General features: G+C 47.1%; 1 protein-coding gene across 1 annotated transcript in view; it reads right to left on the reverse strand.

Moving 5' to 3' along the window:
- HEXB (hexosaminidase subunit beta) overlaps positions 1 to 11,591 on the reverse strand; it is a 31,961-nt gene extending 20,370 nt beyond the window's left edge. The window contains exons 1-2 of the mRNA XM_061129537.1: positions 11,167 to 11,591; positions 4,597 to 4,742 (exon numbers count right to left, since the gene is read on the reverse strand). Of these exons, the coding sequence (XP_060985520.1) occupies positions 4,597 to 4,742; positions 11,167 to 11,432 (412 nt within the window). The 5' untranslated portion in view covers positions 11,433 to 11,591. The remainder of the gene's footprint in view (positions 1 to 4,596; positions 4,743 to 11,166) is intronic.
- Positions 11,592 to 11,797: the final 206 nt, after the last annotated feature.

An 11,797-nucleotide genomic window follows, 5' to 3' on the forward strand; every position in this document is an offset into this window, starting at 1 on the left:
TCAGTCATGTCTCAGTAAAACCGGAAGAAAAAATGCTTGCTTTTAATCCCTCAGTGATACACAGTACATTTCCCAAAACATACCATTGCTAGTTCTGCATCATTCCTTTCTCCTGAGCTCCAAACCTGTTTCTCCAACTGCCTTCTGTATATCCTCACATGGAAGTCCCGTGAAAAGTCACAGTTCCTCAGTCCTGTCCGACTCTTTGCGACCCCATGGAATTCTCAGTCCATGGAATTCTCCAGGCCAGAATACTGGAGTGGGCAGCCTTTCCTGTCTCCAGGGGATCTTCCCGACCCAGGGATCGAACCCAGGTCTCCCACATTTCTTGGGGATTCTTTACCAGCTAAGCCACAAGGGAAGCCCAAGAATACTGGAGTGGGTAGCCTATCCCCCCTTCTCCAGGGGATCTTCCCGACCCAGGAATCGAACCGGGGTCTCCTGCACTACAGGCGAATTCTTTACCAGCTGAGCTACCAGGGAAGCCCTGGAAACCCTGACGGCTCTTCCCTAAACTCCACAAGCCCCAGACTGAACTCTTCCCGCTTCTCACTTGCTGGGCTCTGGACTAACATCCTCTCCTCACTCCAGACAGCCCAGGAGCTCAGGTCAGGAAGCTGGGAGGCCCTGCCCTCATTCCTCATTCTCCCTTACTGGAGAGTTCTCTCCCGTTAGCCCTCTATAGAGCAGGGGCTTACTTAAGCTGAGAGTTTAAGTCAAAAGGGCAAGCCCCTCAGTGCCCCTCATCCCCTGATGGAGCCTCTGCTGTCAGTCTTGAGCTCTGTAAGACCAGAGTTTTCTCTGCTCCGGCCGCTCCCCCCCTGTGCCCCCTACTTGCCCTGGACCTCCACACCCCTAACATTGTCCCGAATCTTCCTTCACACTCACTTGCTGGGACCTTGCTGGTGGTCCAGAATCTGCCTTCTAATGCAGGGGATGGAGTTCAATCTTTGGTTGGGAACTAAGATCCCCCATGTCGAGGTGCAACCAAGCTCAGCCCTGCAACTAGAGGTTGCTCCAGCCTCATCTCAGTCTTCAGAAAGGTTTCCCATGGACTCATTCCCAGAGAAAGCGAAGCACCAGGAAGCACAGAGAGGCTGAAAGCTAAAGGCATGAAGACTCTGCAGCAGGAGGGACACTCCAGGGCTGCAGGTTCATGACTTAACTGGCATCTCTGCTTCATCATCACCCTGCACCACCATCACCCAGGGTGCTGCCTAACAGCTGGCTACACATAGGGAGAACAGCTCTATCAACAGCCAACGATCAGGCGACAATCTTCTGACAAGGAAGCCTTTCCATCAGATGAACAGGTTGAGTTAGCTAAAGGCCAGGCTAAGAATGGTATTGCTATTAATGACCACAATCTAATCACGATTCCCCTCCTCTATTAAATCCTTAGTTTAAGCTACCTAAATAGAACTCACCATTTCACTGGTCACTGTTTAAAAGCCAGTTTTTGCCACATTCCAGTTCTGAGATCTCCTGGAATCAGTCAGCACAAAGACTTATCTAAAACCATTAACATGTGGCATATACCTGATGCCAATTATTTTCCAACAGCTGAGGACTGGCTGATATTGAAAAGGATTCTGATTCAACCCAATGCAAAAACCACACATATAAAGCAGTAAGGAAGAGACTGTGTTTCCTAAATATATGGACAAATAAGCTATAGAATTTTTATTTCAAAGCCAAATTCTTAGTCTTAACACTGATAAGCTCCCTGAGGTGGGATGAAGACATCTTTCTTTCAATTATCCCCTTCTATACTTTTTGCACCACACTGTTTTGATGGGTATACATGCAAATAACAGCAATGGATTCCTCTTTTTAAAATAAAAAAATGTTATAGGTAAGACTAAAGCCGTTTGAGATGCCCACTGAACTCCCTACTTTCCTTAGAGGAAACAGCAGGTCTTTTCTGGGGCACTTGTATATCCACGTGACAATAAAAAGAATACTGCTTTCTGTGCACCTTCTTGTATTATGTTGGTATTTAAATGGTATCCTCCTGGACACATTATGATATATCTTCCTTTGTCCAACTCAGCAATTTATCTTGGCAAGTTCTCCATGTCTGTTCTATCTCCACTTGTTTTTTAAGTATTTCATTTCCCGACGTATGCTGCACTGGGTCTTCACAGCTGTGTGTGGGCTTTCTCTAGTTGCAGCGAGCGGGGACGCCTCTCGAGTTGCAGTGCGTGGGTTCCTCACTGTGGTCGTTCCCCTTGTTGCAGATCACAGGCTCTAGGCCTGCAGGCTTCAGTCGTTGCGGCACAGGGACGCAGTAGTTGTGGCGGCTGGGTTTAGTTGCTCCTCATCGTATGGGATCTTCCCAGATCAGGGGTCGATCGCGTGTCCTCTGTGTTGGCACGCAGATTCTTAAACACTGGACCACTAGAAAAGTCCTGTAACTCCACTGGTTTATTCTCAATTGTTGAAGAGTATTCTCCAGTGTCAACTGACAAGATATATGCAGCTATTCTTCTAGTGATGAACATTTCGTTTTGCTTATAAACATTCACTGTGGCAGACAAACCACAGAGAACATTCTTGATGTACGTAATTACTTCTCTATGGTAGAAATTAGTCTACATCTGGTTCTGAGGGGATACCCATTTTTATTTTACTTGATGCTGCTGTTAACACTCGTCAGTTTCTCCAAGATTTCCTTGTACCCTTGGACAATGGTTGATATCTTGTTATTTCCATATTTGTGTTATTTTTATCATCATCATCAACTAGTTTAAAACTAGTTTATCCTTTAACCAGAAAATTTCACGGTTAGCTTATCTCCAGAAGTCTCCCATTCAGAAAAATGGGGTTTGCAAAACTGAATGCAAGGCAGACTGTAACTCCCCAGCCCCGACATATTCCGTCATTTGGATTTTACAGTATGTCATTGTACTGCTGGTGAGCAAAGATTCCTTGGTAATTTGCTGATCATTTCTCAATTCAGATTGCAAAATCTAATTCATAAAGTGTCTGAGTGCTGTCAACTCACATGACTAATGTGGGCAAACCATCCTGTTTCTCTTCTAAGAACAGCCACAGAATGGAAGAGAAATGAAGTTATTTTGCAAAAAGATGTATCAAGGCATCAAGTAATCTCACCTCTAGTCTAATTAAAAGGATGAAGAGATGTATTTTAACTGTCTGTGAGGCAGTCTGAGAACAAAGGGGTTACTCTTTTCTCTACGATATGCATTTTCCTTTCTATTTTTACACCTGACTCACCAGTCTGCTCTTTCTGCACTAATCCTAAATGACCCATTGCTCTTCTTTGATTCCGTGGTACAATTCCACATAATTTCGAGTCAGTACATGCTATGATAAAGGTCTGCCCATCCACTTATTCTTCCTAGAACAAGTTAGGAAAAGCCTTGGAGAATAATATCTTATGCAAACAAAAAATCATGTAGTTAAATGTTGATTTTCAATCAATATAAGTGAAGACAGACTATAAATATAATACAACATAAATCAAAGTGAAAAACTTCATCCCTCTCAGTTCTGCATTATCTATGTGTCAACTTAATTATAAACAGAAATCATGCCAGGGCTTTGCTGGAGCCCAGTGTAAGATTCTGTGCTTCCACTGCAAGGGGCACAGGTTCAATTCTTGGTCAGGGAACTAAGATCCCACATACTGTGCCCCAAAAAAAAAGAAAGAAAGATCATGCCTATAAGCAGAGACTTGATTTCAAAATAAACTATCTAGATGTCCAAAATTAAGGGATAAGCCAAGTGAGTTTTGGCACAGCCATACAGTTGGTAGAACATTATTCATCCACTAAAAATGCTGTCATTGAAAAATATTTATTGAAATTCATGTTTGTAGGCAAAAAACAGGCTTCCTAGGTCGTCCTATTGGTAAAGAACCCGCATGTCAATGCAGGAGACATGAGAGATACAGGCTCAATCCCTGGGTCATGAAGATTCCCTGGAGAAAGAAATGGCAAACCATTCCTGTGTTCTTGCCTGGGAAATCCCACGGACAAAGGAGCCTGGCAGGCTATAGTCCATGGGGTCTCGAAGAGTCAGACACGACTGAAGCAACTTAGCGTAGCACATGGAAAATGAAAAACAGAAAAACCACATGCAGAGAACTAGACCCCTTTCTCATGCCCTTTATCTTATGCTTTTATTTATATCTATGTAAAATATTCAAATGCATTACTCTGCAAAAAAAATATGTAAGTAACCGAGGTTAACTCTTGAGTGCTGGGATTATGAATAATTTAATTCCTCCTCTTGACTTACTGTACTTAAAGATTTCCTGCAATGATTATGTTTTAGTTTTGCCATCAGACTTTAATGGTAATTATTTAGTTATTTATTATTGCCATAGGTACAGCATGTGGGACTTTGGTCCCCCATTCAAGGATCAAACCTGTGCTCCTTGCAGTGGAAGTACAGAGTCTTAGCCACTGAACCGCCAGGGAAGTTCCCTAATGGTTTTTTTAAAAATAATAATTATAAACTCACTGGTTAAGAGCTCACAATAGTTCATGGAGTAGAGTCAGCTTCTGTTACTCAAGTCTGTAACAAGCAGTTTTGTATACAATCCATTCCCATGACATAGGTACTCACAAGACTCATCCGAAGTGATGTTGGGGAAATTGTCACATTGTGGGTCCATGATAACTGAGACTTCAAGTTTCTGTAACTCCATTTCACTTGGAATTTTCTTATAGCCATGATGCCACTTATAGAAACCAAAAATATAGTCATAATATCTGTGTGAGAGAGAAATTCAAACAAATTTTTAAACCGTTGTTCATTTGCTAAGTCGGGTCTGACTCTTGTGACTCCTTGGAGTGTATCACACCAGGCTTCCCTGTCTTTCAGTATCTCCCAGAGTTTGCTCAAACTCTTGTCCATTGAGTCAGTGATGCCATCCAGCCATCTCATCCTCTGTCCTCCCTTTCTCTTCCTGCCCTAATCTTCCCCAGCATCAGGGTCTTTTCCAGAGTCAGCACTTCACATCAGGTGGCCCAAGTATTAAAACTTCAGCACCAGTCCTTTCAAGGAATATTCAGGGTTGATTTCCTTTAGGATTGACTGGTTTGATCTCCCTGAAGTTCAAGGGACTCTCCAGAGTCTTCTCTCGCACAATTTGAAAGCATCAATTTTTCAGTGCTCAGATCTCTTTATGGTCCAACTCTCACATCCATACGGGACTACTGGAAAAACTATAGTTTTGACTATATGGATCTTTGTCAGCAAAGTGATGTCTGTGCTTTTTAATACACTGTCTAGGTTTATCATAGCTTTCCTTCCAAGAAGCAAGGGTCTTTTAATTTCCTGGCTGCAGTCACTGTCTGCAATGATTTTGGAGCCCAAGAAAATGAAAACTTCCACTGTTTCCATTGTTTCCCTCTTTGCCATGAAGTGATGTGATTGGATGCCATGATCTTAGCTTTTTGAATGTTGAGTTTTAAGCCAGTCTTTTCCCCATCTTTTTTAACCCTCAAGAGACTCTCTATTGCTTTTCACTTTCTGCCATACTAGAGTGGGATCTGGTATAGTCGATTAGCACTGTAGCCATGTTTTATTGAAGACAAAAGAAGAAGGGGGTGACAGAGGATGAGATGATTAGATAGCATCAGGGATTCAATGGGCATAAATTTGAGCAAACTCCAGGACATAATGAAGGACTGAGGAGCCTGATGTGCTGCAGTCCATAGCGTCACAAAGAGTCTCACATGACTGGGGACTGAACAACACAAGCTAAGTTTTAAATACATACGTGGTAGTGGGTGATGTTGTTGACTCCTCAAACCCCTGCTACCTGGTATGAGTCTAACTAGAAGCTCCCACCTCAAGCTGCACATCAGAATCACCTGGGGAGCATTTTGCAAACAGGTACTAATGTCCAGGGCTTCCCTGTTGGCTCACCTGGCAAAGAATCTGCCAGCAATGTGGCACCTGGGCTCCATCCCTGGGTAGGGAAGACCCCTGGAGAAGGGAAAGGCTACCCACTCCACTATTCTGGCCTGGAGAATTTCATGGATTGTATGGTCCACGGGGTCACAAAGAATCGGATACAACCTAGTGACTTTCACTTTCACTGATGTCCAGACCTTCAGAATCAGAATCTCCGAGAGTGTGATTTTAAAAGTTGCCTGGGCCATGACCCCAAAGTGACTCTTATGAGGTCCCCATTATAAAAGTAATCTAACCAATAATCCTGGGTGTGCAAGCCCATTCTGACCAGTGATGAGGCAGAGATGGGAGGACGCTTCCTCTCCGAGGTGACACCTACACAAGTGGCAGCCACACCAAAGCAAGCAGGTCAGAGATGACAAGAATACAGGTTTCCTAATGATACTGTTGAACCACGTAGCTAACTAGCCCTGAAATCCTGCCTGCTTTTGGACTTCCCAATGTGTGAGATTCCTTACTGTCTGAGCCACCAACGACCGAATGGTTCAAGATTGAGAAACGAGTAGACAGGGCTGTCTGCTGTCACCCTGTTTGTTTTAACTGTATGCTAAGAACATCATGAGAAATGCTGGACTGGATGAGTTATCAGCTGGATTCAAGACAGGCAGGAGAACCGTAGACAGAGGGATGATGCCACTCTAATGGTAGAAAGTGAAGAAAAACTGAAGAGCCTCCTGATGAGGGTGAAGGAGGGGAAAGAAAGAACTTCCTTAAAACTAAATATTAAAAAGACTAAGATCATGGCATCTGGCCCAATTAGGTGGGAGTTTAGATGCTAAGTCATGTCTGACTCTTGCGACCCCATGGACTGTGGCCTGCCAGGCTCCTATGTCCATGGGATTCTCCAGGCAAGAATACAGAAGTGGGTTACCATTTCCTTCTCCAGAGGATCTTCCCAACCCAAGGATTGAATCCAGGTCTCCAGGTTTGTAGGCTGATTCTTTACCAAATGAGCTACTGGCCCCTAACTTCATGGAAAACAGACGGGGAAAAGGTGGAAGTCAGTGACAGATTTCCTCTTCTTGGGCTCTAAAATCACTGTGGATGGTGCTGTAGCCATGAAATTGGAAGATATTTGTTTCTTGGCAGGAAAGCTATGACAAATCTAGACAACTGTGTTGAAAAGCAGAGACATTACTCTGTGGACAAAGGTCTGTACAGTCAAGGCTGTGGTCTTCCCAGTGATCACGTATGGTTGTGAGAGCTGGACTGTAAAGAAGGCAGAGCACCAAAGAATTGATGACTTCAAACTGCGGTGCTGAAGAAGACTCCTGACAGTCCCTTGGACAGCAAGGAGATCAAACCAGCCAATCCTAAGGGAGATCAACCCTGACTGTTCACTGGAAGGACTGACGCTGAAGCTGAAGCTCCAGTATTCTGGTCACTTGATGTGAACAGCTGACACCCTGGAAAAGTCCCTGATGCTGGGAAAGATTGAGGGCAGAAGAAGAGCGTGTCATAGGATGAGACGGCAGGATGGAATCACCAATACAGTGGATGTGAACTTGGGCAAACTTCGGAAGATGGTGAGGCACAGAGGTCTGGCGTGCTGCCTCCATGGGGTCGCAGAGAGTTGGACACAACTGGGCAACTGAACAACCACAACGTGTGAGATGACAGCTTTTCTTTCTGCTCACGCCACACTGAGTCGGGGTTCAGTTACCTTCCAACAGAAGTATCCAGCTAACACCACCAAAGAATCCTCACTAGGGCCTGGACAATTTACATTCTGCTGGTACCTGAATGTCAGAGGAACAGGGTAGGAAATAAACATTTGAAGGTGCTAGAAGATAAAAAGGTCACATAGTCTTCAAAGCCTAAGACCTGTAACAGAGTTTGAAAAGCCAGAAGGCTGTATAAGCTACTTATTCATAAGACTGTCTTCTGCTTTTTCCAGGGAAGTAAGGAGAGATGGGAAAGTTCTGATGAACCTCGAAGTGTATGGAAGTTAACCAGTGAGACAGTGAAACAGATTAAGGTGCTGGGGGAAATCATTAGCTTAGGAAAATCTTTTTATAATTTAAAAATACATTATTTATTTACTTGGTGGGGTTGAGCCTTAGTTCTGGCATGTGGGATCTACTTCTCTTACTAAGGATTGAACCTGGGCCCCTGCATTGGGAGCATCCAAGAAGTCTAAGCCCCTGGACCACCAGGGAAGTCTCTATTGAAAAATTCTGACAGATTCAAAAGGAAATAAAGATCACTAAACTGTATAGCTAAAAATGGTTAACACAGCATCCTAGGGCTTCCCTGTTGGCACTAGTGGTAAAGAATCCAGCTGCCAATGCAGGAGACACAGAGATGATGGTTCCACCCCTGTGTTGGGAAGATTCCCTGGAGCAGGAAGTGACAACCCACTCCAGTATTCTTGACTAGAAAATTCTATGGGCAGAGGCGCCTGGAGGGCTATAGCCCATGGGGCTACGAGTCAGACACAACTGAGTACATAGCAATCTTATGTATATATTAGCACAACTTAAAAAAAAATTTAAAGGGATATTAAAGCTGTTGGCAGCTTTAAGATTTGAGTCAGGTGCTGGCTTGCCCTAAATAAGGAAAAGCTTGGCCCTGGATATTAAAACTCTTAACAGAAAACCCAAAGGGATCTGACGCAGTGGTATCCAAGGTGTGTGTGAAACAGTCCATAGCTCCATCTTCTCCAACTCTTTGTGACCCCATAGACAGTAGTCCACCTGGCTCCTCTGTCCATGGAATTCTCCAGGAAAGGATACTTGAGTGAGCAGCCACTCCCTTCTCCAGGGGGTCTTCCTGACCCAGGGATTGAACATGGGTCTCCTGCATTGCAGGCAGAGTCTTTGCCATCTGAGCCACCAGGGAAGCCCATTTGAGCTTGTCAGGAACTGAAACTAAAGTTTTGGTTAACTAAGGAGGGGAAAAAGTTAAAAAAAAACTGCCATGTGATCTTGCTGTAAATGCTAAGGAAGCAGCCACATACCAGACAGACAGAACTCTGCCTGCAAAATGCATACTATTTCAAAGCAGGGGTTGATAGAAGTGGGTTCTTCAGGAGACAGGAGCCTTGAGGATCTCAGCACACTGGGGCCTCAGTTTTACCTGTTCTCCATGGCCTCGAGATTCTAGAACACCCATCATCTCTAAACCTTTTCAACTTCATCATGTGTTTACTCTGAAGTAGTAAAGGCCCCTCCTCGGTTCCTAGAACACTCTCCTGAATGCTTTCAAGTCTCAGCCATAATGGCTAATGTTTTATACCCTGCTTCCTAACATGCAGGGTATAATTAATAGCTGCTTCTCACACAGGGCACAAATTAGTTAGGCAAAGTCCTCAGATAACTACCTACACTCCCTTACAATGCCAAGCCTTGTTTCTGAAATCATCTCACAGCTTCTTCAAGTTCTGGTTATCTAACCATGGTTGCCTGACATCATCCATGCTTTCTTGCCAGACTCACACCATTCAGCTGATCACCGTGTCCTTGTTTTACTAGCAGTATGGCACAGAAGGAAAATCCAGTTTTACGAACTGAGTCCCAGAGCAAATAAGGTGTGTTTATGTTTAAAAGATTCCCAAGTCATGATCTTCCATTAAATGGCCTTCAGGTACTTTTTCCTTCTCAGTATCCCAAGGCGGGCAATCAACCACCTTCATATTACTTCTTCACCCAGACTCCAGCCATTCTGACCTGATGGCAGATTCAACACCAAAGACTTATTAGATTATGCATCTAAAATGAGGGTAACATTGTCCCTCGCCTTATTTAGTGGTTCACAACGGAAGGAGAAGAAACCATCTCTGCCATCGACTCCGTAAGTCTCTTCGGCCTAAGCCTAAGTGCGAGGCCTAGCTGGGGTCAGCAGCTGCTCATCTGACTCGTCCTGCATTTACCTCCCAACTGCTTGGTGTCCTGCAAGCACAATTAAGCTCTAATGACCTCAGGGAACGAGGACCAAAATCTGAGGGAGGAAAGGACCTGTACAGTGAGCACCAAGCCACACTCCTTCAGGGCGCCTTGAGGACAGGTCGAAGCCTGAGGCTTCTTGAGACATCGCCCCAAGGGCAGTCCGCCTTGCACGCGGTGCAATGAGCACAGCCAGCGCCGCGGTACAACACCGCAGATCAGCTCTTATGCTGCTCAGTCAGTAGTCATGTCCACCCTCTGTGACCCACGGACTGTAGCCCACCAGGCTCCTCTGTCCACGGGGAACGTCCAGGCAAGAATGCTGCCGTGGGTTGCCATTTCCTCTCCTAGGGGATCTTCCCCACCCAGGCAGGGATGGAACCCATGTCTCTTGTGTCTCCTGCCTTGGCAGGCAGATTCTTTACACCTGAGCCACCAGGGAAGCACCCCCCCCCCACACACACACACCCCAAATCAACTAGACATCAATTTTCAAAAGAAAGAAAGAAAGAACTAGCACTGTGGGCTGCCCCACTACTACACAATTCACCCTGAGGCCAGTGGGGTTACAGACCTGAGGCTGGAGGGCTGAGAAGCGCTAAGGATCGAAACAGGAACCTGGGAGAGTAAGCACATAAGTGCTTCTGGCAAACAAAAGGAGAAGCAGGGACTGCGGCGCAGTGACCATACCAAAGTAGTAGGTGAAAACAGCCAACACTTTGCATGGAACAGAGATCTGGGAAGGGAACGGGAGTTTTGACAATGCTTCAACCTAAGGACTTTCTGCCACCTGAACTGTTACCAGATTGGGGGAGGAGAGATTGCCTATAAATGACAAGCCACTTTGGGAAACCCCTAGCCCGCAAACTTTAAGAACCCATCTTCCTCTTCGAACTCCCTCCAGATAAACTGCCATTAACCCTCCATCCACTCCATTCTCCGAGGCGAACAATGGCCACAAACTCTGAGCACGCTACTCCTTCCGCTCAATACCCTGCACCCGAACGGGTTCCCGAGCACCCGGGAGGTCCCTTAGGAAGCGGGGAGGGGGAGGGGAGGGGCGGTCAGGGGAGGGCTTGCGTTTCCGTCCCTGCTGCTCCAAGCTGGCGCTGCTCTCTCTAGACCCGTGACTGTGGTCCGGTCACTGGCCGGTTCACCTGTCAAACAGGGGCAAGAGCGTCGGCGAGGCTGGAAGGCCGTGCAGGTGCTAAGAGGCTCTCAGGTGCTCCTCCTCTCGGGCCCGCGCCTGCGCTGCGTCCCAGGGTGGGCCGTCCCTCCCCGTCCCGGGGTCTCCGGGTCCCCTCCCCGACCGCCCGTCGGGAGCGCTCACCGCCGAAACGCTTCCTGCAGGACTGCGCAGGAGGGGCCGGCCTTGGAAGCGGGGCTGTGCCCGAAGAAGAAGTTTCCGGGCGATAGGTACAGCAAACGCGGGGTCGTCTTCACAGAGAGAGGCAGGGGCCAAAGATTCAGGTCCCGCCAATATGAGAGGTGCGGGTTCCGCGCCCCTTCCATCCCGAGCGCCGCCCGCACTACCAGCACCCCCAGCGCCGCCAGCAGCCCGGGTAGCCGCAGCCTCCCCAACCCGCGTTGCTCCATGGCTGCTCAGCTGCTCTCTACCTGGGCCCGCCCCGTAAGCACCGGTAGCCGCCCGGGCTTCTGACTTCCCGTCCGGGGTCCGGGGGAGGGTGCGAGCAGCCAGCGAGTCCGAGAGTCAGCTGACTGTGCTCCGCCTCCAGGCGGGTGGGGCGGGCCTCGGGATCAGCGCCCCGCCTCGGCTCCGCCTCCACACGGCTGGGGCGGCCACGGGGACCACCGCCCGCACGCCGCAGCGGACTGCACCCAGCCCAACCGGGCTCCCTCCACACCGTGACTTCCTGTTGGCAGAATGCACGCCTCGGAACGCCCAACTTCCTCCCTCCCCTAACAGCAGGTAGCTGGGGTGGTTACTTGCGCCCCAGTCT

The sequence above is a fragment of the Dama dama genome, chromosome 25 (assembly GCF_033118175.1).
Source record: "Dama dama isolate Ldn47 chromosome 25, ASM3311817v1, whole genome shotgun sequence".
Taxonomy (NCBI): domain Eukaryota; kingdom Metazoa; phylum Chordata; class Mammalia; order Artiodactyla; family Cervidae; genus Dama; species Dama dama.